Consider the following 25,553-nt stretch of genomic DNA (forward strand, 5'->3'; position numbering starts at 1 on the left):
TCCTGACCCTTACTCGTTTCTGTTTACAGTCTTAAAGAGATGAATGGTGTTTCACTTCAGCCTGAAGTAAAACACACTATCGCCTTGGCTGCAGAGCCAATGTTTATTAGAAAGATCACTGAGGTGGCTGCTTTTCATGTTTTTTTTTAAATGATTAAAAATATTAAATATATTTTTCTGCTAGAATGTTCTTCTATGAATAATCAGTTTGCTGCATTATTTAAAGACATGTGAAAACACTGCTGTAAATGAAGCAGAAGAATATTGTTCTTGAGTACCTGCTCTCTGAGTCAAGTCATAACTCTGGTTTTTTTTATTGTTCCTAAACAGAAAGCTTTGAAGTAGCGAGATCAAAGTATACTGCTGGGCTTCCAGAGGCAGATATTCTCAGCGGTTAACAGTATTCCACTGGGGTTACATTTATATGACGGCTAAGGCCCTCTTTACACGGCACTGATCAATTGAAAATGGGATTTGTTTTCTTGTTTCTTAACACATCTACATGACAACGTTTTAATGACAATCTCCGTACACACAGCACCAGTAGAAACATAAAATAAGTGTTGTTTCCCCACCACACCACTAGTAGGTGGTGTGTTCTTTGAAACTCAGCAGCGTGCGCAAACACATAATGCTTAGAAAACGGTAGAGAATAAGCAGTTTGTTGAAGAACAGTTGTTAGATTCAGCACCACAAGTAAGTACTTTGCAACCTGCCACTGTTGATATCTTCGTCTTCTGTGAATTTTAAACTGGTTTTTGGCAGCCATTATGCACCTACACAATAATTTCTACAGATTCCAGTCATACTGAGCATCTGCCTCTCAGATTGTTCCATTTTCAGAGAAAATGTGCACTGTTTACACGGAACACTTTTCTGTTTTCACCAGAAAAGTTGTCATTAGTGATGTGTCGGTCGCACCTGAAACGGCTCTTAGAGCCGGCTCTTTGAAGTGAACGACAGGAGCCGGCTGCTGATTGGGAGCCATTGTTTTCTCTTCAAACCACACGATTGGTTAATATGTGTGTTGTCATCGCTGTCTGCACATCCACATTGGTGGAGAGTCAGCAGTTTTACACATTAGCTAACTTTTTGGCAGTGGGTGCGGCCAGCGCTGCAACACCACAAGCGAGGCTGCTTTTACAATTAATGGGGTTTGTTCAATGTTAATATAGTTATACGTAAAAGATTTACATAGAGGTGGGCTCCAGAAAGGGTGTTGCAAAAACATGGTTGCTCTTTGTTTCAAAGTGACTGCGATTTGATTGCAACACACACCAAATGCCCATGAGTCCCAGGTTCAGAAACGGGGGCATAGGGTCAGTCAAATGTCAATTCTAGAGCATTATAAAATGATGTCCTCCTTTCGCAGATACAGACATACCTACACGCATGACTTCCTCTTATTCTGGCAGCTCTTTGTTCATTGAACATAAAATCTAAAGTGAAACCTTATAAAAGGAGAAGAATAAACTGATTTGTCTCCTTAGTTTGTTGCATCTAAGTGGACCCTTATTAATGAATATTTTAACTACATCTCCTCAGTGATAGTCAGAAGGCCCCAGGAGCCCAAGCAGGTTCTCCGAAGATCTTTTGTTTTTTTGATGAGTGATGGTAGGATAGAGTGGAAGGTGGACCTGGTGGATTTAATCTCGTCTTTAATAATGCAGTTGTTGCTCCAGTCTAACGTGGTGAAAAAAGAACTAAACCAAAAAGCAATGTTTCTTTTTCTAGCTGCAATTATCTGATCCAGCTTTCACCTTCAGAGCTAAGACAGTCGGGAACAATTGCTCAAGCCTATTCTAAAGTGGAACACCAGTGTCACTGTGAAGCAAGTCACCAATAAAATGAACACCTTTAGGCTAGGATGGAATGTGCAGCTACCTACAAGAACAAGTTAACTGCCTTCTGCAAACATTTTACTGTCAGAAAGATTGAGATATTTGGCCTCAATGTTACGAAGTATGTTTGGAGGAGTCAAGGAAAGGCTTTAAAATCTTAAGAAAGCAATACCACCTTCAAATTCCTTAACTTCACTTTCAATCAACAGCTTAAATGTTTAAAATTTGGTGTTCTAACAGGGCAGTGATCCAGAACACACATCAGAACTGATTTAATGAAGCAGGATGACATTAGGGTGATAGTGCAAGGTGTTCTCCTGAAACCGTTGGGTTGCAAGTTCAATCCCAGCTCCATCCGTCTCAGTCCTTGTGAGCAAGAGACTTCACCTGCCATGCCTGCTGATGGTGGTTAGGGGGCCCGGTGGCACCGATTGTTTGCCAGTGTTTACCAAATCTGAATTTCATGTGCAGTCTGTTGATGATACAAACAGCTATACAGTTTAAATAATTGATTAAATACATGAGGCATAAATTACAGAAATATTCACCAAAATAACTTTTTTGCTTTAAGAATGCCTGTTTCTCTTCACTTAACCTGGAAACCTTTTGTTTCATTTTTCTAAATATTTTCCTCTTTGAGCTTCTTCTCAGAGATTGTGTGTGAAGCAGCAAAGGGCTCATTCCACAATGAAACCTTATCATCCTACCTGAGCTGCACACAGCTCCCCATTTAGTCAAAGGCTTTGCTCTCCAACTAAAAGTTGTAATTAAGCGAGTAGGGGAAAATTAGATGCAAAATGACCTGTCAGAAAGTCACATTTAAGTGAAGGATGCACTGGTATCTGCAGTAAAAATTTAAATGATATAAATTGCCATTTAAGTGCAGCCCAGGCTAATGTTTTGTCACAAATTAATGTGACACAAGGCAGCAATGACAATCAAGGGCTGCCTCATTCTAATTTGGTTGTGTTTAGAGGGCTTTTGTGAGCCGACAGCTTTACACAAATTAACGCAATTGCCTGTTTTTATGAGGAAACCATAAATGTTTTTCCCCCTCCTTTGCCGGCTAATGAGGAGAGAAAACGGCTTGTATCTCAGCATAATGGTGACGCTGAGACGTCTGCAGAGGAATAACACCGTGCCGTTGTCAGCTCGCTGAGAACAAAGACTGAAGCCGAACGATTCCCTAATGAGCTACTAGAGTTTTGATGTTCCCCTATGATCAGATATGGATACATTGTGCATTTTGCTCGTTATAAAAATCATCTGCAGATTCTATCACAGGAACAATTAGCAGGATGTGCTGCGCTCTCTGAGGAATATCCTTTTGAAGGATAGTGATAACCGTGTCTCAATTATGGGATGAGAAACAAATGGAAATAGTATTTGATCGAAGTATTGTGTTTAGCATTCTTATGTTGCTGTTTGCAGCACTTACACCCGTCTGTCCTCTCTTTCTGTTGCAGGCGCTGGAGAGTGAGTTCGTGTCGTGCCAGCTTCACCAGTGGATCGACTTGATTTTCGGCTACAAGCAGCAGGGACCTGAAGCTGCTAGGGCCCTCAATGTTTTCTACTATCTAACGTATGAAGGTGCGGTCAACCTGAGCTCCATCAACGACCCCATGCTCCGAGAGGTGAGCCTGTAGGTTTACATCTTCTTTCCATGATGCTGAATCAGGTAGAAATCACTCTGTTACTGTAAGTACACGGGAGCTCTCTTAGATTGAAGCCTAATCTGACTGTATTATAAAAGCATCTGTATTTCAGGAAGGTTTTTGATGCCATTAGCAAAGTTAAATTGGCTCCAGAGTGGCACGGGAGACCTAAGCTAACAATCTACAGGCATGTATTGCTGAGCAAAGCCTTTCCCTTGTGTAATACCTTTTTGAAAGCACTCCACCAAGTGTTCCACTCTTACGCCTTAAAGCTTCCTCGTCTGCTTTCATTCATTATTCATTCTCACCACTTTGAACTGCGGCAAACACACACACACACAAGCTACACTGTGCCCTGCCCGAAAGCAACCACACAAGACACAGTGCTGAAAAGCACAGCGAGCGCGCCCACGGCCAAACACCAGCCTGACAACTTCACCAATCTGCTGCAAGAGGCAGCCTGCCAGCAGAAAGGCCAATTGACCCTGCTCACATCAGCCTTTTTGACATCTAGCTTTTAGCACCAATATGGGCTATGGTCTATTTTTTATTGTTGACAATATTGACATAATATTGAAAAAATTTGGGCTGTGTGGTGAGACATTTTTTTGTGGCTTTGAAACATAATTATTGGGATCTGGAACATGGCACAGTAAGGTCTGGAAACAGGGCATCATAAGTTCTGTTTGAGATAATACAAGAGGGAACTTTTCTTTCACGCACACACTCGTTTTTGGAGATTTTGTAAACTATACAAACTGCTCAAAGAAAGTTAGGGATATATAACTTTCTGCTGAAATTTCAGGATGTGACCTTCTCTAAACTTGTCCAACTGTTCAATGTTTCTGTACTTTTTGCACAATTTGCTGTTCTCTAACAAGGAACTTAACAGCAAAACTAACAACAGGTGTTTGATCCATTAATCGACCATTACATTTCCTGGTTCAATCAGAACTGGTGTTTAAACAGTCCTCCAAATCATGCTGTTCACATTTTAACATCATGAGACCAAGACGACACCTGGTCAATCATTGTGGTTTTATAGATAACAATGTGGTGGAGGTCAGGACTGCTAGCAAGACCTTCTATCCTCTCCACCTCCATGTTCTTCAGATAGTCTCTAATAAAGCCTTCTCTTTGGTGGGGAGCGCTTACATTTTGAGTGGAAATGTGGGATTACAGAAAGACCAGCCTTGTTTTTCCAGGGAGGTAGGTGCCGCCCCACAACATTATACTGCCTCTACTAAACGTTGTATGGTTTTGGCAGAGAGGATTTTTGCAAGTTTTTCAGGGCTGCAGCCCACAGACTCCATTCTGCTGCTTAACCTACAAATGCAGTTGCCTTAAAATTGTAGCACAATGTAAAGAAAAATAAACAGTCACTCCCTAAACTCACTAAAATCCAAAACACTGTTAATTTGAGTTTGGAACATTATTATTATTATTTTTTGACATTAAAATTGTTTAGTAAGGCGGATTTATATCTATTATGATTTAAGTAGATGTGGGTGGCAGTAATATTGTCATGGTATAATAACCTTGAGTAAAAATACCATATTAACACAAACATGGAGCAACACTATAAGCTCATTTTAAATGGCTACTAAGCCGGGCTTGGTTAGCTAGCCTGCACTGCTTGACAGACATGCTGCTCTAGACCTTTAGCATTACAACTTTACTGCTGAAAGAGCATTAGCTTGATAACAGTAATTGGTGGTGTCCTTTAGTTTCCATCCCATATCGTTCCAAGGAGCCAGCTTTCTTTCTTCCAAAGAGAAGTAAGAGTAAACTGTAGTGTAGCATGCCGAAACACGGAAAGGAAGGAAAACTCCGCTCTAGACTTCCTCTGGCATTTTCAGCCATAGCTTTTTTAAACCATTGTATACCCTGAAAGTGTGACTAGCCCATGCCTAGATTAATGTATTCATAATTTAATTTTTAATACCATTTACCACCGGGTATTTAAATCAGGTAACAGAAAATCATACACAAAACAATGAAAACAAGATTCGGTTTGTCATAAATTAGATGTCTCCTGGCATCCAAGTTTAAATGGAGATGAGTTCAGAGTATATCAAGTGGCCGAGCAGCCTTTTGCCTCCCCTGTACAGCTGCCCTTCATGACTGACTGACTGGAGCATCACGGGCACAAGGGGCAGATCCTTGATTTATCACCTCATTCACCCTAATTCCCATCCAGATGTGCTATGGCCTTTATACACACACACACACACATACATGCAGATTCATTATCGGAGCTCCACGGTCATTCTTGCACACAGCCCATTACCTATGTCTCTGTTTGACACACACACACACCAGAAAATTGGATCCCTGGTACTTCACTTTTTCGGCCAAGCTGTTCCAAAGACAAAGATAGTAATTACTCTTTCAACGTACACAGAAACAGCAAAGATAGCAATGCTTCCACTGTAATTTTCTTTGTATTACTGTAAGAATACAGCAAACCTTTTTCTTTTTTTGCAGCACTAGTGGTCTTCATTTTTTTAATTTATTTTGACAGTAAGCTGAGAGGAAAGGGGAGGAGAGTGGGTTAAGACACACAGCAAGGGTCGCCTGGGCTGGGAGTCGAACCTGCGACAGGCTGCGTCGAGGACTGAACCCTCTGAATATAGGTTGTGCGCCACTGCCGCGCCCCAACAATACAGACTTTACATGCATATGCTTGTAAATACTTCTTATTTTGGGCTTCTGTTAATAAATCCAAAATAAATCTCTCCTGACCTAAACCTTGATGCTAAATTTCAAGGTGGAGGCTGTCGGCTGTATCAGTCTACCAGATCAGCTGATTGCGAGTCTGAGTCTGTCTCTGCCATGAGACCTAAAAAAAATCACCAATGACAACCTGTCAGAAAATCCAGAGGTTTACTCCAGTCTTGGCAGGCTTAGGGTGGACTTACAAGAGGCAGTAAACTCGGTTCATTGTATGGATTGGGTTTACTCTTAGTCATTTCAGTTATTCGGTAACAAGTTGTAGCTGATGAGGCGGATTGATAGAGCTGGCAACACCACTAAGCTTAATAACATGGAAGTTCTTTGCAGAGAAAGCAGCTGCTAATTTAACCACAGTATGTTTTGAAAGTGTAGACATTTAATATCTGCTAATCTGGCATCGTATCTCATGGGTATGAACATTTCCAGTTTGAGTCATTTCAAATCGTAAAAATCAACAAAAATAAATGTTCCACCTGACTATCTAATAGCCTTTCGCCACTCTGAACATTTCCTTACTTTTCTATAAACTCACTTATATGACATCTGTCTGCTACAGGTGATCGAACTATTTAAGATATTACCTTTAAACACGGAAAAAAGAAGCTGAACTATCATTTGAAATAAGTCCAATAAATAATAATAAAAGGCTACATGTGTAGCAACAGCACTGGGAGTGAGAAAACAGAAGCCAGCTTTGACATGCTGCTTCATTAGAGTATGAATAAAACTTTAAAGTTTGTGCCTTTTGCTAAAGAAAAATAAAAGCCTGTTGTTTTCTCTATCTTCTACGTTTGTGGTTCTGGATGCCGGTGCCTTTTTCATCTCCGCAAACACCCTCAGTCTGAGCACTTTAATTAGTTAAATAAACCAAGGCAGTGTTGCCCTTGTGAGCTAATCCAAAGCTCCCCATAAGCCGTGTTTTTGCGGAAGGAAATGTGGCCTGTCTGTGCAGAAAGGTGGAAACAGAGTTTCAGGCCTGTGCTTCATCAGATTGGGGCGCTGGGGAGGGTGTTTGAGGGGTTTTAGGCCTGCGAGGGTCCCGGGAGTCTGTCACTACTGAGTGACAACTGTTTCAGCCTGAGCTCTGGACTTGCCAGGTTGGACTGCACTGCGACAGTCCCTGGGGCGACTCAGAGTCAGGGGGATGGGGCACAGATATGTGTGCATGCTTGTATTAAAATGGGTTTGATGGTTTGTACCTTTGGTTTATTTTCTGTCAGACACAACTTCCACATCTCTTGCATAACCACATGCTCTTGGATTTTTGTTTTATGTTGGTGAATACAGATGTGTATGCATGCATTTTATATTGCCATGTTTATACATCTGTATATTTATGTGTGCTCATCAGCATAAATGACCACAATTGATTATTTATACATGCGTATTTGGTGTCTGGGGCAGAAAGTTTGGAATATTCCAGCACAGATTAGTGACTGCTCTGGATACCAGTGCTTTGTTTTTAAAAAGCTTGATTACTTCCTGTCCTTCCTCTGCCACTCAGCACAGAGAGAACCATGTGCTGGGACTGCATGCACATCTGTGTAGCCTCTTGGTGTATAAGGGGATACTCGGCCTGATTTGCCTTGCGTCATTCTACAGGGCTTCCCCTCTTTCACATATGATTATGGAAAAATCCCACAGCCCCGATAAAACACAGATCCCTGTTTGAATTGTAGAGCGTTTGTGTAATTCGGCAGAAAACAGGGAATAATAACCATGCGAGTGAACCTGCTTCAACACTGCCAAAGTCAGCCACATACCATAAAATCTGTTAGCTTGTGTCTTTTGGCTGATGTGATGCCCAATGTATTTAATATCATTTTTAGTTTGGAAACTGAAGGCCAGATGTCCCTGCTATTCTCTGACACTGGTGGTCAGAAAGATAATGATTTAAATTGTTTAAAATCTGTTTTTTATGTTAGGTTGATTTGCATAATAGTAGAATGTTTTGCATGAAAATCCATCATGTCAAGTAGGCTGAATAAATCAAAGGACAGGCTGGGACTAAACTGAGGGCGGCTCAGTCATTTAAATGTATAGAATTCAGAAAACCCTCATCAGACATGGGCCAGCGCTTCGAAAAGAGATTGGCCTTGTAGATGGCGCCTCATATAATCACCTGAGCATTGCATTGGCATACAGGGATAGGACATCCTGACCTACACTCAGCCTCGTTCCTCTGCTCGACAGCCTCGTAAATGTCAGGTCCAAACCTAATGAAGATAAGTTAGGTGCCTTTGAGGAGTTTTTCCACACATTAGCTTAAGCAAAATGCTTTACCATGTTGTCAGAGAAGGGGTGCTGCCTTGACCTTGAATGATGCACTGATGCTCCAAGACTTGCTATGGAGGAGATGGAAAATATTAGGAGACTCAGTCATGACACAGAGGGGAAATTATGCACCGAGGTGTTCTGGGAAATCATTGTGGGATTTCTATTTACGGAGTTTATGTTATTGGATGTAAGTTGAAAATGTTGTTTGAAAAGCTTCTAATTTAGGATCCGGCATGCTTAATATTTTGTTTGCACAAACAGTGCAAATAAATGTGATCTGAACAAAGAATGACATAGTTTTAGTACTTTGGATAATTGCGACATAGTTATAATGGAAATTCTATTCAGATTTATTATAAAGGTCAAAAGGGGAAGAAACAAGAACTAATTGAAATGAGTGTTGTAATACATATTTCCTTTTTAAATTTTTGAAACCAACAAACTATTATTTGCTTTGATTTGTTTTATCCTACTTAAACTGACTGCATTTGTGACATTAAATGTGTCTTATTCCAGAGTTAACAAGTTCTTGAAGAAAACCCTTCAGCCCCAACCTTAGCTTTTCAAACATGTAAAGGTTTAGAATGCCAATGTTCCCTTATGCAGGCATCTCCATTTAGGTCTGCAGTCACTGCACACTCATAATTTATACATGCAGAGATTTTCTCTTAGTTTTAATTATTAATAAAATCAAAACCAATACTTTAGATGTTTTCAAACTAAAAGCTTATACCAAGTTCTGTCTGCATGGCTGGACCTGCTACCTGTAGGGCCATTCTAAACTTTAAGAAGTTTTGCTATTTGTTGCTTTTCTGTGATCTTTGTGTAACCAGAAAAATAACTCGATAACAAAAATCACAGATTTTGTACCTACATTTGGAGTTATTCATCAGAAATTCTTTTAAAAAGCACCTTGATTAAAAAGTAGCCGAACTGGGTGGCTGCTTTCTCACAATTTTAGGATTTTCTTGCCCCTCTAACACAATAAATACAATTATTATTAGGATTTTAGTTACAGTAAGACGCAATATATACATTATAAAAACCAAACAAATATAGAAAGTCTATCAGAAATGTAAAAATGCACTTGTTCATTGTAGGCTGGTAGGAGTCTCTCTACAGGAAAAAAAAACTTTTAAAGTGTTCAAAACTGATCAAATCTTCCATCTTACCATTACTACTCTTGGAAGTCTGGTAAATGAGATGTCAGAGAAAGTATCGACATGACCTCATGACCTCAGTTTTTTCCAGTTGTATGAAGCACTAACATCAGATTGTTAGAAGCCCAGTATTACTCTTTGAAGAGTAAAATGGCAAAAAGGTGTAATACTCTGCATTAGATTATTTTAAAAACTACCATTAAATTCAGAAGGTGTTTATTCTGTAAGTTTTGTTTTAAAATGAGAAAAGTGAGCATCAGAAATAACATTACTGTACTAATCAACTGCATTACTCAGTGGCAGTAGGAATAATTATGACTTTACTGTTTTAAATGAAAATAGATAATGTTGTGGACTTTTTGTGTTAAAGTTTTGTGTAAATATTTTTGCCAACGGTTGTCATTCTGTTTGAATTTCATACTGGCCCCTACCCAGCTAGAAAGATAATTGCATTTTATTTAAGCTGGTATTAACTGAACATTTATGTAGTTCTTGTTTGGTCCAAAATTTCATAAATTGCTCAAAACCTCTGGTTTTCTGAATTATTGCTCTGGCACTGTATCACCCCCTGGGTTTCTTGCTCTAATTCTTCATTTACAAAGAAAACAATCCATGTAGACCTTCTGGGATTCAGTTCTCAACCCTTAATAACGTGATGAAACCTTGTATCTTGATATTAAAATCACTCCCTCTTCTGTGCTTCTCTGGTTAGTTTCAGACAATAGGTATGAAGAGCCTCACTTCCTGACCTTTTTCTCATGGAAATACCATACAGAGGCCTCAACCATGAGCTCATTTTCAGGCTGCGCCAAGTCCGGCTCAAACGTCTCAGCCTACACACACAAGCTGTCACTCCCACACAGCCAGTCACAGAGCACGGCAACAACACACTGAGGAGGCTGTCATAACTCTGTGTTGGTTCTTTTTTCATAAACAAGTATTTTTTTTGTCTTCCTGACATGATGATTTTCTTGTGCATTTCCAGCTCTGTTGCAAACCTTTTCACAGACAGAACTCTGCGGAATTTTCTGTTTTTCAAACAGGATTTGTTAAGTACTATAAAATCTTGCTACACAATCGTGGCACACAGGATTGTTTTTTTACAGTTTTGTTAAATAATATACGTTGTTTTTGAATAGTGCCAATTCCTAACAAATGTCATGCACTTTATAAAATGCAAAGAGATTTATTTCCTTTCCAGACACACTCCAGGTCTGTCCAAATTCAAGTAATATCAATCCAATTAATTCTAGCAGAATCCAATCATATAATGACATTGAGAATAATTTATTTAGCGTCGTTTAAAACTAATTATAAATACAATTTAGCTCAGTTCAGGTGGTCATACAGTGCCAAGTGATAAAAGCACATCCAGCTGATGGTCCAATTCATTAACTTTGTAGCAATGTCTGTAGCAAAGTATGAGGCAACAGTGGAGATAAACTAGCCCTTTTTATCAGGCTTGACTCTCCAGAAGAACCAGGCTCAGTATGAACAATTATTTGCTGCACTCGCCGGGAAATCAGCCAATATTTCACTTGACTGGCTGGATTGGTGACCGGCAGGTCAAACATAAAAGTAGATAGAAGTTCAGAACTTCTGTCGGAACTGCTCAGGTCGAAGCTCAGAGAAAACAGTAAATTGGCGTAGAGCGGGAAAGGCCCGATCAGTGTCGTTTCAGTCCAGTAGTTTGTTTGTTGTTTTTGAGATAGAAAAAAAATGACACAAATTATTGAGTACTTTCATTTTAAAGAAAAAAACTACACAAAGATAATGGCAGCGGCAGCTATGTTCATGGCTTTTTCCAGGGGAGAAACACAGAACCACTGATCTAAAACAGGAGTACACATAGTAAATGGCAGCAATAGCTCTGTTGGAACCACAAATGGCTTTATGTGGGACAGAAACACAGCTAAACATATAGGGTTAGGGGCTAACTGGGCCAGGAGTGTTTTCTACTGAAAACAAAAAATCAAGTACACACATTAAATGGTGGCAGTACCTGAAATAAAGACTGTTAAAACTATATCTAAAACGAGTAAAATAGTGAAAGTTGTAACATAAACATGAAAGCAGTTTTATTCCTTATGCAAAAACAGATTGATCTGTGAACTTAGTTGTATCAAAACCTCAAGACGTCCTCTGGTTTGTCTTAACAATCCTCTTTTTTCAACTCTTTATCAATCTTTGTTTTCTCTATTTTGGCTTTGTAAAATGACGTTGTTGACTGGTCCAATATTTTTAACTAAAAGAATGTTGCACATATTAGTTAAAATAACAAAATATGAAAAGAGTTTGTAGATAGAAATACAGTACATGTTTTGTTCTAAAGTGATTGCATGGAGACTTATGCAGCTTTGTGGAAGCTGTATGCATCCATACCTGGAGCGCCACCCTCCTGCTGCCGGTCGGCCTGACAGTGAGCTGTGTGATGATGTCCAGAGGCTGCTCGGCCGGCGTCTGCTCTGACATTTATGGTCCTATACCTCTTCATTAACACCACCTAACCAAGCAGACCAGTCAGCCTTCCCTCCTCCTCTCCTCTGATTCCACGTGCTGGATAAATTTGTTGTTGTGTGTGAACAAGAGGCAGTGAAGAAGTATGTTTATATGTAGAATGTGTTTAGGTGCTTGAGCACAAGTGCATTTATTTTTCTCCTCGCTGTAGTTTGTTTCTGTTTTGTTCTGTTTTCTTGTTAACACAGTAATGTGAGAATCTGTAGCAATCATACAGGACTAATTTAATATTTGTTAGTATTCTGCATATGATCATGTTCAATTACAGATTTTCTGGCTTTAGACTCCTTGAGTAAATCTAAGGCATGGTCATCCAAGACAAATGGATATAAAAACAAAAATGCAGTTCTTCTAGTAAATGTATTTATCTAACCTTTTGTTTTTCGTCAGGCCGTGGAGTCTCAGATCAGAAGTTTTGGACAGACTCCTTGTCAGTTGCTCATTGAGCCACACCCACCTCGAAGTTCAGCCATGCAAGTGGTAAGTGATGCAACCACAAAGGTCATGGGGTCAGAAGCCAACTGATCTGCATCATCTTTTTTTCAGGTTTATTTCTGGTCTGCTCTTCTGTCTCCAAACAACTTATTTTTTTACCATATTTATTATTTTTCTTGTGTCTTACTTCTCTGCATCTTCCACTTTGGGAAAATCCGTTTTTGATTTTGAGAGCATGGCCCCTGTCTCATTACTAGTGAGGTGTTTGTGAAAGGAAGAGATTACAAGCATTTGTGTGGATAAACGTTTGGTAAAAGGTTTTCTGCTGGAAACCTGGGTCTGAGCCAGATTTTCAACCTGAGGTGGAAACACGAGATCAGCAAAAGAGAGCCCTGAGTGGTTGTTCTGAAGCGATGGCCCTTTAAGGGCCAGCGAGTGCAGTCAGTGGTTCCTGCCTGTGATGGGCCCAGGTCCCATGAGTCCTTATTAGTGTGGTGTCCCTGCGGCGCTGACAGCTGGCCGTATACTACCGCCCAGCACACACACACAAACTCAGGATATTCCTTTGAATTTGCCGCCCAACCGTACTGGTGGATTCCTGTGAATTACTTTTATTTTTACTCCTCCAAATATAGTTTTCAAATGCATCCTGTTCCGACAGCTTTTCAAACAGATTTCTAACCTTCTCCAAATCTTTATTTTCCTTCTGCTGCTTTGCTTCTGTTTTCTCACCTTCCCCTCTGAAGCGAGTGTGTTGTCAGAACGTTGGTATCTGCCCATGCTGGTGGTAATGATATTGTCAGTGCTTCTAGTTAGCTGTCAGATGAACCGGATTTACCCAGGTCTCTTCCTGATGTTAAACACTGATGTTCCTCTACTTTAGACGCAAGGAGGAAAATAGCTTTCTGTTCACGCTGCTTTGTACAAACACTTCTTAAATTTGTGCTAAACATTGTCTAAGCAGAGGAAGCAGCCTGACAGGTTGATGAGGACTTTTTGTTCCCTCCTGTTGTATATTCAAAAACAACTTTAAGTCAGTGAATTATAAAAACATCTCCATGTGCATTTTAAACTTTTATCCAAACATCTCAAAAGGAAGCCTTGAATGACCCTGTAAACTCACAGTGGACGGAAATGAAAAGCAGAAACAATAAAAGCAGTCAGTCAGTTAGTCAGTCATTTTCTACCGCTTATTCCATAGTGGGTCGCGGGAGAGCTGGTGCCTATCTCCAGCAGTCTATGGGCGAGAGGCAGGGTACACCCTGGACAGATCGCCAGTCCATCGCAGGGCAACACACAAACAACCATGCACACACTCATTCATACACCTAAGGTCAATTTAGAGTGACCAATTAACCTAACAAGCATGTCTTTGGACTGTGGGAGGAAGCCGGAGTACCCGGTGAGAACCCACACATGCACAGGGAGAACATGCAAACTCCATGCAGAAAGACCCCAGGCTGGGAATCGAACCCAGGACCTTCTTGCTGCAAGACAACAGTGCTACCAACTGCGCCACCGTGCAGCCACAAATAAAAGCAATATTGTTAAAACTACTCTTCGTATTTAGGAAAAAAGCAACTTGTTTTATACTAGATCAACCTAACATGACACAATTTAGATCTTTTTGGAACTGGTCAGTCTTAGAGACCCATCATCACCTCTTAATGACGAGCCACGACCCAAATTAAGGAAGTTGTTCATTTTTCTGAAATGTATTGAATGAAAAATGGCTCCGTTTGAATATGAGATAGTTGAACAGGATATCATAATATGCCAGTACTAAGAATTAGTTTCATGATAAACCAAAACAACCAGAGAAGGATGTGCTTCCATTCCCTCTCAGTTAGCTGCATTTTAATTAAAAAGTTTACCCTTCAGAAACTTCAGCCTTTTTAACAAACTCAACAATGTAAGTTTCAAAAGTACTCCAAATATATAGCTGTACCGGAGTACCCACACATTTACTGTATAAAGCATAGTTCTATTAAAGTTATTCTTTCTCTTGCTGAAGCATTAACCATGAAGCTGACATAACACTCAGTAACAACCATTTTCATCAGCTTGTGTTTTCATGCAAAATGCATTAGATAAAAAAGTAGAGTTGCTGTTGATAAAAGAAAATCCATATCTCTTACACTCTACATCATACTTCTGCTTGGCCATGCTCAGTTTTTATATGTAAGCAGTCTTTGTAGGTCTTCCTCCACAGAGTGAAACAGTGGGTGTCCACTGGCATCATGGCCATAAGAACCATCTACTATTCAGGAGTATTATCAGACAATACCCATTTGAAGTCCATTAAGCTAATATTTCAGATTAATAAACTACATCCACAGTTAGGCCTACAAGTATTCATACTCCTGGCTGGTTCTGATGTAAAATCATAAACGGGCATCTCTCAAAAAACAATAAAACAAAGTAAAAGGAGTACTAATAAAAAAAAAACAGTGTTCATTGACATATAAAATTGCATGTGAAAATGTTTATATGTTAAATGTTTATGTTTATATCATTTTTAACAATAGTTGGAAAACTTATTAGGGGTAATTGCTGTTATTCAATCGATCAAACCATTCTTCTGGTTGCTGACCAGGTTTTTGCATGTTTCTGTTATTTTAAAGTCTTTGAGGTTGGAAGACCTCCTTGCCATCACACTAATCTATAGCTTCCTCCAGAGATTCTCCATCAGAGTTAAGACTGGACTCTGGCTGGGCCACTCCAAAATGTTAATATTACTTCCAGTAAGAAGAAGCATGTTGGTAAAATTCAAAGATTACTCTAAACCTAAATCTGCCAGCTGTATGAATAGTTTTGGGCTTAACTGCAACCTGTTTCAACTCATTAAAGTCATTTATGATCTCATATTAAATTTAAGCTTCCATTAAAAATGGCCAAACTGTATTTTTTTTGTGAGGAAACAAACAGGTTCAGCAAGGGGTCAAATAATTATTTTGCCCACTGTGTGTCAGAATTGGTTGAATTTCCAAAATTCAAAAACTGTTCCAGATTTCCATGATTTGCTGATTCGTGTAGCTGACAGAATGGTCTCTTCACTTGAAGACAAACTTCAAGCAGCTCTTCAGGGCGAAGTAACAAAATAATTCCCATGCATACATCTAGCTTCTCTCTCGCCCTTTGCCAAACACTCCTCTATTCTGTGATTCATTAAAGGCATTTATTTCCAACTTTTATGACAGCCTATGCCAACTCAAAATTTAAGTATGAAAAAATATGGAACATTGTAATAAAATAGTGTAGGAAGTCTTTTAAATATCTCTTTTAAATTAAATTATTTCCACCTGCAACGTCTTCCCAAATTTGCCCGAAAATATTTTTATTTTTTATTATTTTGATCAAATCACTTCTTGTCACCTGTCTGGCTGATGCAAAACCTGGGTTCCTCCCATTGAATGTCCAAAAACTGTGAGGGTAACAATGTTATAAAAACAGTTTGTCCTTGAATGGACCCCTGAGGGACACCACAGATGACCCTGAATCTAGACAGTCACCCAGTGATCCCATAAACTCCCTGTCCTTAAGATAAAACCACACAGAGATGTTAACACATGTTTAGCCCAAGCTGAAGAGCGTCTGAAATATCTCAGGCAGACGAGCTGCATTCAGATAACATCTGAGCTGTACAGAGGCCAGGTTTCTGGGATCAGGCCAACCAAAAGTACATTTTAAAGTGGCCAGAAAATTCTTAAGAGGTTTAAGAAATGTGTTTTTTGGGGCAGCATAAAACATTTCTGTCAGCAGAGATTGATTATAACTTTTAATACACTGTCCTCAAGATAAATTAAAGATCACAAGTTGGACCTTTGGAATTGCGTTCAATTTCCTGAGCAGATCTTTGTCAACCGCTGGAAATGTGTTTCATGTAGAAAATTATTCATCTTTTCAAGTATTTCATCACAATGTTAGAGTTGAATATATTTGCTTCTTTCCTCGCTAATTGCTTCCAAGTACAGTCAACAGCAACTTTTTGCTTATTTCTAAATTTAAACACAGCATCTATCCTCTTCCTAACTCTCTCTATGTTCTCTTATTTCCTTCCTTTCCCTTCTCCTGTTCTCCTTGCTGCAACCAACCTGGACTGCTTTCCTCAACTTTTTTTTTTTTTGCCTCCTTCTCCCTTTTTCGGCCACGTTGCCACTGTCCATTCATTTGTCCTGTCGTCCGTCCCCGGTCCCTGAACAGTATCTTCTCCTGCAGACCCCACTGATGTTTACAGAGCAGATGCAGCAGGATGTTATCATGGTACTGAAGTTCCCGTCCAATTCTCCCGTGACGCACGTCGCGGCCAACACTCAGCCAGGTCTCACGTCGCCTGCCATCATCACCGTCACCGCCAACCGCCTCTTTTCTGTGAACAAATGGCACGGTTTGACAGGTGGGCGGTTTCTGCATATTAACATTTCTTTTTCTTTATGTGCAGTGTTATCGCAGTCAGGTAAAAAGTCCTGAGATTTGGTATGTTACCACTTCTGTATCTATATGAAGATCAGACTGTCTCATCTTTACAGGATGGACGTTGATTTGAGAGACAGTTGACTGTGTCTACAAGGCAGCTGTATCAAATGTGACACATGTAGCAGCCAGCATTAGGTCTCATGTCTACCTCCATACATCAGCCAATCACTTTGCAAAGTCTTATTTACTCAACACTCATTCGACCCCAGAAAAAAACCTTGGGGTCATGAGGATAAATGATGATATGAGGATAAACAAAATTATTTTAATAGAATACAAACCATAGACTTAACTGACCGTGGTTTTTAGTTTAGAATACTCTTTTTATAAGTAGAATACAGTCTTCAGAAGAAACCCCTCCATAATCTGTTGCACCCATCTTAAAGATGTTTTAAAAGCCTTAAAATCAATTAATCTTTTACTTTATTTCCATATTTTGCCACAAAATAAAAAAAATCTAAACTTTAATTGTAATACATTTATTCAGGGGAGAAAAATCCCATAAGATAAAATAAAATGTTTTCAGTAAAATTGTTGATACGATGCTCATCAGCACCCTTAACAATTCCTAGACAATAAATGTAATTGAAGGGTTTTTAAGTTTATACCTATGTTATGGGGTGGATCTTTTAATTTGAAACCCATGACTTCTTGTTTGCCCAAGTATAAATATGAAATGCTATGGAGGCCCATTGTTCTTAGCCTTTCTATAAAATAGGAAAGACAAGAGAATGTACCATTTATTTAAAGTAAGGGTAAACATGTATTGGTTTTTATAGATCAGCAAATGGCCTAAAAAATGGACTAAAACATACATTTGCCCATATAGACAGTCAGTAAACCGCAATAAACAGGGCCATAAATACAAATAACAAGTGGAACAGTGAAAAAGAAGGCTATTGCGATGACCCAAGTTTAACCTACATATCCGCTACAGAACGTGAGGAGAATAGAAAGAGAGGTAGAAAATTTCCAAAGCTCGCTGCTGCCCTAAGAGGGCATTCTATGGATTGCAAAGTCTCCTAAACAACCATTAGACACTGTCTACACGTCAACCGTTTGGGTCCGGCATGCCACGAAATAGCTTTTTTTTTTCTACCATCACAAATGTAAAACTGGAGAGTTTGCAAAACATTCAAAACAGCTTTAACTGGAACTATGTGCTTTTGTCAGATGAGATTAAAATCCAGCGAAGGGTGAATATCTGGAAAAGCGCCTAATCCCCAATTTAGGTAAAGTTGAGGATCTATGGTGCTGTGAGCTTGTTTCACTTCCAAAGGTGCTTTGCATGGCTTCACGAACTCTTAGAAATAAGACTTTTTAAAGTAAAATCCAGTTACTTCTGTCAGACAAGTGAAAGTGGGTTGTCATCAGATGTTTCGGCAGGATTATGATCCAAAACATAATCCTGAATCAACAAAAACATGGTTTATAAAACAAAGATTCTGCCTTCCTCCATCTTAGCGCCCAGATCTAAATCCTATACAAAGCTTTTGGGCAGAGCTGAAGAAAGGTAAGCCTAAGAGCGGGCCCATAGCTCTGGGTGAGCTAGAGAAATTGTGCAAAGGGCAATGATCAAATCCTTACTGGGTGGCCATGAACGTGAAAGGTTGAATAATTACTCGTTTGGTCACAGAAAATTTGTAGATATTTTTACATTTCTGCACAGTTCATAATATACTCTGCAGATTTACTAGGAAGGATCACAATCTGTAGCACATCAGTACTAAGCTATGATTGTTGGGCATTATATTCTCTGTGGCCTTAGTAACATTCTAACATAATTGATATATAATTCATGGGAGCAGTCTCAGGCCAGTGTGTCACATTATAGCATGATGGTTATAGTTTCCAGTGTGTTATAATGACCTGAAATGCAGCTTCTGTTTCACAAGGCCACTCAATTACAATGTTAATCCAATCTGTCTTCTTCTCTGTCAGGTCATCAGAACACCGGGGAGCAGCAGTACCAACTTCCTGTGGAAATTGACCCTTTGATAGGTACGCTGTCATTTATGACCATTAAGAAATACACACACACTTGAGTGTGAGCCTGTTTATGCATGAAATGAAATTCTGTGTGGATTTGTGCTTGGGTTCTGTTGGCATCCTGGTGACTCATGGCGGTCCGCAGAGCCGTGTCCCTGGACAGTAGATTAGAGTTTTTTCTCAGCCCCTGCCCCAGTTCACTCGTCATGATATAGGCCCTGCTCTTTCACTAAACCATTTGCATGCAAATTGGAATGCAATGAGCTGTAGCCTAGGCCAGCATTTCATCATCAAACTCCCCTCTTCCTCCCTTTCCCTGGTCCCCTCTTCCTACCTCCCTCTCCTGCATCTTCTTTGGTTTAATTTGAGCGGAGGGAAAGGACGCGTGTCAGTGGAAATGAATATGAATGCGGTAATAATGTGTGATTGAGAATGCACGGCGGACGGCTGTCAGGACAATATGTGCGCCTCTCATCCTTCACGACTTGTTGATGAGCAGGAGAAGAGTGCCGAGTTACAGTGATGTATGGGATGCTCCGGTGGAGCAGCGAGAAACGCGCCTCCTCTTTCTATCTGCTCCTACCTCTTGCAGCTTTCTCTTCAGCCTCTTGCAGTTTCATGCACATCTGCAAAGGGGGCCGTTCTTTCTCTGCTAATGTTGTGGTCGCCATCATTCTCACGAGACCGTTTCAGAGCTGTTTTGTTCCCCAAACACTTGACTACTGAAAATAACCAGAGTTAATTCTCGGTTACTCATGTTGATTTGCACGTACAGCTCTATAGTTGTCCTGTAAAAGATTAGGAATCTTATTCTGGAAGCATTTCAGTGCCCTCCATTACTAAAACATATTTTAGGATTATTTATCAGTTTTGTGGAATTAGATGTTTATCATCATATCACATTGGTTCGTCTCTAACACTGAAGCGTCGTCTTTGTGGGAGTGTGTGCACATTTTGGGGGAGGTAGCTGGGAGTTTTGCTCTTGTCAGTAATATATTTACACTGTTTGCATTCCAGGAGGAGCCTGAGCTAAACACGGTAAATTGAGGATGAATGTTGAGCCATCTGTGGCTCTGGGGAATGTTAAAAAAATTGAAATATTAGTAGAAGCAGATACTCTGAACGTTCCAGGTCCTACCTGCTCCCCCGTGTGTTTGACCCCATTAAGTAAAAGAAACAACATTTTTCTTTAGCAGAGACGTAGAAAGATAGCTCTGCTGGTAAATTGTATCAGTGAATTAGATATGCAATTAAAATGTTAGATCATTCGGAGATGAAGCTTGTGTGTCTGTTCTGGTTTAAGTGAGGTTCTTTTTTGTAAAGACTATCCACAGTGGGACATTACTCAGACTCTTAGACCCTCATGGAAAACGTGTAGTTTCCATAAACTTAATCTCCGGGATGTTTTATGTGTTGTCCCACAAATCTTCCTCACACTGAAGCTTCGGTGGAGGAGCATCAAAGTGTGGGCTCTTTGCTGTTTATCCACTATATCAGTTCTCCTCACACTGTTTGTTGGATCCATCGGTGAATTTGATCATCAGTGCATTTTTAACATGTAAGCTGATGTTTGCTTTTCTTTCTTTCAGCCAGTACCGTGGGCTCTCATCGTCGTCAGATCTCAGACCTTCTGGATCAGAGCATCCAGATCAGCTCGCAGTGTTTTGTCATTACTGCCGACAACCGCTTCATCCTGCTGTGTGGCTTCTGGGACAAGAGCTTCCGGGTCTACTCCACTGACACAGGTACTTTATACAGGAGTGGATTAGATCACTTATAGTAAAATGTTTCTCCTTGTCCCAGAAGCAGTCAAAAAAATAAATAAATACATCACTTCATTAGTTGTGTGTAATTTAATATTAGTATTAATATTGTATTAATACTATAAATTAGTGTTAATACTAATATTATCCAGCAAACAAACATCATCATGAAGACCAAGGAGCTTAGCAGACAGGTCAAGGATAATGTTGTAAAAAAGTTTGAAGTAGGATTATGTTATCAAAACTTATTTCAAGCCTTGAGCAGCTCACAGAGGTCTGTTCACTCTGACATCTGAATATGGAAGGAGTATCGCCCCACTGCAAACCTACCAAGACATGGTCGTCCACCCGAACTGGCTGGCTGGGTAGGGAGAGCACTAATCTAAAAAGCAGCCAGAAGGACCATGGCATCTCTGGAGGAGCTGCAGAGATCCACAAACTCAAGTAGGAGAATCTGTTGGCAGGACAACTGTTATTCCTCACTCCACGACTCTGGCCTTTATGGAAGCCTAGATGGCCACAAATTACGTAGGCTTCCCCAGCAAACGGTATGGAAACTCTAGATCCATGCCTTTTTGCCAGGTCGCTCTTGGAAATCTCAATAAGGTTTTACTTATATAAAGAAATGTCATATAGAGAGGCTGAATATAAATCCATACCATACTTTTCAGATTTTAAATTTGAAAATTGCAATCATGTTTACTTCTGTACAGCACTTTTTGATCTATATCTTGAAAGGTCCTATATACTGTAAATAAAGTTTTACTCATTTACTTGGTAATGTTGTTCAACCTTATAAAATGTAGAAATGTGATGTGAATACTTTTTTAAGGGAAACTTAGAGGATCATAACTGAGTTCTCTTTAATAACTTACGCTACATGTGCTAAAATGTCCTCGGAGCTTCAGTACAATGCGATAGCATTCATACCTGAACGCCATCAACGTAATACGTACTTGCACATGTCCAATTCAAACATTTTCACACACACCTAAAAAATGCCATGAGGTCAGGGGTCCTAAATGAAACTGTCTAAAGCTTCATCTCTACCCAGCTCCTCATTGCGTCCCCCCTGCCTCGTTCAGAACACTACATGCATCTATACAACAGACTCAATTCAGTTTCTCTACAGGCCAGACCCTTCCTGTCTTTTTGGTGGAGGGAGTGGGGGGGGGGGGGAGTGAGAACACAGAGATAGCTCTATTGTGTTGCTGCCACCAGGGTGTGCGACTGGAACGTGAACCGAGTTTAATCGAACGCGGCTCAACAGCTGCCGCCAGCGCCCCCAATTCCCGCAGGTTAAAGGACTCTGGGTTTTCTCAGTTACAAAGCCTGATTGGTGCACATGCATAAAATACAGCAGCATGCAGCAACCAGAAGTGGGTGCAGACGTGTGTGTTTAATCTGAGGTGCATGGTAGCCATTATTGCAGCAGCCATCATTACTTCTTTCCACTGTTTATGAGAACGTCAAACATTTCACATCTTTGATGTCTGTGTTCTTCTTGGGGAGTTAAGTCATTGACCCACTCCAGTTTCATAATAATCCACATCATTTCAGGGAGAAGCATTTTAATTATCGGGAGGATGTAGATTTCTGACACCCAGACAGAAATGTCATGGGTTGTAAAGAATCCTTCGTTTGACTGCAGAGGTCACATTACGATGAGCGTAATGGGTATTAGACAGCAAGACAGTGGAGCTGTGGTCTTGAAATCTGACAGCAATTAGCCTCTTTACATACACACATGGTGCACTGTGCACGAGCACACGCATTTGGAACAAGTATTTATTCTTGTCTGGGAATTAACACAAGTCTGATCTCAGATCAGTCTATAATCAACTCATGATGGCAACTTAAAGCAGTTGCATCTGTCAGGAAAGTCATATATTTTTTTGTTTTGGTGCCGTGTGTAACAACCCTTCCTCCTGCTTGATATTACATCTTGCTTTTTGTAAAGCATTTTTGGATTCTAGACAGCTTATTTCTAAGTTTACTTATTTGTGTTATGAACGTTGAACAGCTTCTAATGTCAAAATGAGAAAATGTTGGAGAGCAGAACTGTTTATGGATTTATAAAATGTAATATGGGATCTGATTATGTTCTACAAATATTCAATATCAGCTGATTGAATGAAAGGCTCATCAGTATTAGTGAGTCTACTTTGCACCGGATGGATCCTGCTGACTGTTGGTTTTAGCCTTCTTTAGTTCTGAGTCGTAAATATCAGAAAAAGTCTTAACTTTCGCCATCTCAAAAGGTCTCAAAAAGTTTAAAATATGAGCAATTTTCCACATAGGCCTTAAATTGAATTTATTTTTGCTTCGGCCATTAATTATTTCTGTTTTTTAGTAAAAATATTTTGTTTGTTTGGTGTTGTAGTTCTGAGTTAGTGATTAAGGTGTTTTTACACAGCAAACCGCTGCGTCTGAAGGAATTCGTTCTCTAGCATTTATAGCGGTTTTTTTCACACACAAGGGTTTTATAAAATATTAATTTAACCTTCTGAAGTGCTCTAAAGCCTATGTTCCATCCAGGAGGATATTCTTAAAACTTTAAATATATTAAGTTTATACCTTAATTGTTTATTTTTTTATTTAATTAAAATAGTATTGATACAGCAATAATGCAGCCCCAGGTTTTCTTGTTTTCTGTTTTGTGACTTATTTTAGCACAAATATGTTTGTTCAACTCTCTTTCCAACATAGACTTAATGCTACGGATTTGGGTAGGAGACCCTTTGCCACACTCACATTCTTACCTGTATAACTGTGTGATATTTGCAGTAACATGCCCTGTTCTATATGTTTGTTAGTTGTATGTTCAGGGTGAATCTCTACTGTATTGAATTTAAAGCTTTTCAATTTTTGCTCTGTTTGCAGGGAAACTGACTCAGATAGTGTTCGGACACCGGGACGTGGTGACATGTCTCGCTCGCTCTGAGTCATACATCGGAGGGGATTGCTACGTCCTGACGGGCTCCAGAGATGCCACCCTGCTGCTGTGGTACTGGAACGGAAAGAACAGCAGCATCGGGGAAAGCCCGGGCAGTGAGTACACATCTCAGAACATACACAAACTGTTGTTTTACTATATGTTGTGAGGACCTTGCATTGACCTTGCATTTTAACCCTTTCTATGGCTTTACCCTACCCCTAAACCTAACCATTACCAGTACATACCTGAACCTAAGCCCAACCTTAACTCAATTCACACCTTAGTCCTAAACCTAACCCCTAGCAAAATAGCCAGTGAGGACCATGAAAATGTCCTCACTTTACAACAAATGGTCCTCACTCAGCTGCAAAAACAGGAGCACACACACACGCATGTTGATGTTCTGAGTGCGCACCCTCACCGACAGTCCTGGCTGTGTGATTTAGTGCCTCCCTCTGTAAAGTAACAACTAGTTTCATCTAACCAGCCCAGGCCTTCTCTGTAAAGATTGGATTTCGCAGCTCTGCAGGACCAGGAAGAGCTTTTCAATAATGTGTTGGAGACTGTGTGTGTTTCTGTGAGGCCAGATAGTGTGTGTGGGAACCTGTCTTTAATGTCAGTGAAAGTGAGGGCCACTTAAAGACGTTAAACGTGAAGTTGGTGGGGGTCGTGGGCCACCACATGAAGGTTCCCTACCATCCGTGGGCCACAGGGTCAGGCTGGTCGATAAAAGTGAAAAATGTCATGGGCCTCCCTTGTGTTACCATAACATATGGCATCAGCTATGATCAAAGCATCGCCAGCACATTGCTCAGACCTCGGCCTCCTCGGTGCTAATTTGGTCGCCTTAGATTGGCGAACATGTTGTTAAGTGATCCATCACAAATGGGATGAAATTTATGACAAATTATTTGTTTAATAAGCCACATTGGTTTGTCATACAAATGAGAGCAGCTACATATGAGGGTGAAAAGGCACAGTTGTTTTTGAATTTATTAAAACAATTTGTTTCTATTTGTAACTTTTAGTCATAAAGAGTAAGCTAAATCTTGTCATCTGAATTTTTTTGCTATTTTTTCCATGCTAAAAACGCTGTCTATCTAAATTCAGTTGGTTCAGTCTTGCAGCTGGAGGAGCAGACAAAGCCCTCTTCAGCCCATCCCAATGTGATGCTCCATTGCCTGAGACCGCAGGAGGCTCTCTCTCTCTCTCTCTGACATGCTGTTCTGCTGCATGCCTAAACACACTCATGAACACCAAATCCAGACAGACAGCAGACCTTCTTTAATCTGCTTCCAGAGACCAAAAAGACTCAAAAAGCTCAAAAAAAACCTCTTTATACGTTAGGAACGAGAGCCCACACTTACAGAAAAATTCCAGCTCGCTCCTAATGACCTGCGGACATCTCACACACCTCATAAGCTTGAACCAAGTCCATCTGAGGGGTTGATACATGCACATGAACACACTGACCTATGAACCGGTGGTTTGTGCCCTGAGCATGGTAGATTTTACATGCGCTACTGCCATCTACTGGAAAACAGAACTAGTTTCTATGTGCAGCTGTGCCAGTTCTGCTTTTTTAAAATGTAAAGCATTTTTTTTTGTAAGAGTAGAGGGATTGTTTGTAAAATGACTTTATTTTTACTTGTTTGTCTCAACGATGTTGGTGTGTGGTGACCACTTACTCCGACACCGGTTAATTTTTCTCTCTTTTAAAACAATAGCAGACGTGAAGCCAAACACTTTGGAATAATTTGATTTAA

General features: G+C 40.0%; 1 protein-coding gene across 8 annotated transcripts in view; it reads left to right on the forward strand.

Moving 5' to 3' along the window:
• The window catches only part of lrba (LPS responsive beige-like anchor protein), a 255,966-nt gene that overhangs the window by 214,311 nt on the left and 16,102 nt on the right, over nucleotides 1-25,553 (forward strand). For 5 of the 8 annotated variants that reach the window (XM_047366563.1, XM_047366561.1, XM_047366565.1 and 2 more), the window contains 6 exons: nucleotides 3,308-3,475; nucleotides 12,577-12,666; nucleotides 16,825-17,017; nucleotides 19,039-19,098; nucleotides 20,676-20,831; nucleotides 23,733-23,900. In XM_047366563.1, the coding sequence (XP_047222519.1) occupies nucleotides 3,308-3,475; nucleotides 12,577-12,666; nucleotides 16,825-17,017; nucleotides 19,039-19,098; nucleotides 20,676-20,831; nucleotides 23,733-23,900 (835 nt within the window). The remainder of the gene's footprint in view (nucleotides 1-3,307; nucleotides 3,476-12,576; nucleotides 12,667-16,824; nucleotides 17,018-19,038; nucleotides 19,099-20,675; nucleotides 20,832-23,732; nucleotides 23,901-25,553) is intronic. The other 3 variants (XM_047366566.1, XM_047366569.1, XM_047366568.1) reach the window with 1 other exon arrangement.

The sequence above is a fragment of the Girardinichthys multiradiatus genome, chromosome 5 (assembly GCF_021462225.1).
Source record: "Girardinichthys multiradiatus isolate DD_20200921_A chromosome 5, DD_fGirMul_XY1, whole genome shotgun sequence".
NCBI lineage: Eukaryota > Metazoa > Chordata > Actinopteri > Cyprinodontiformes > Goodeidae > Girardinichthys > Girardinichthys multiradiatus.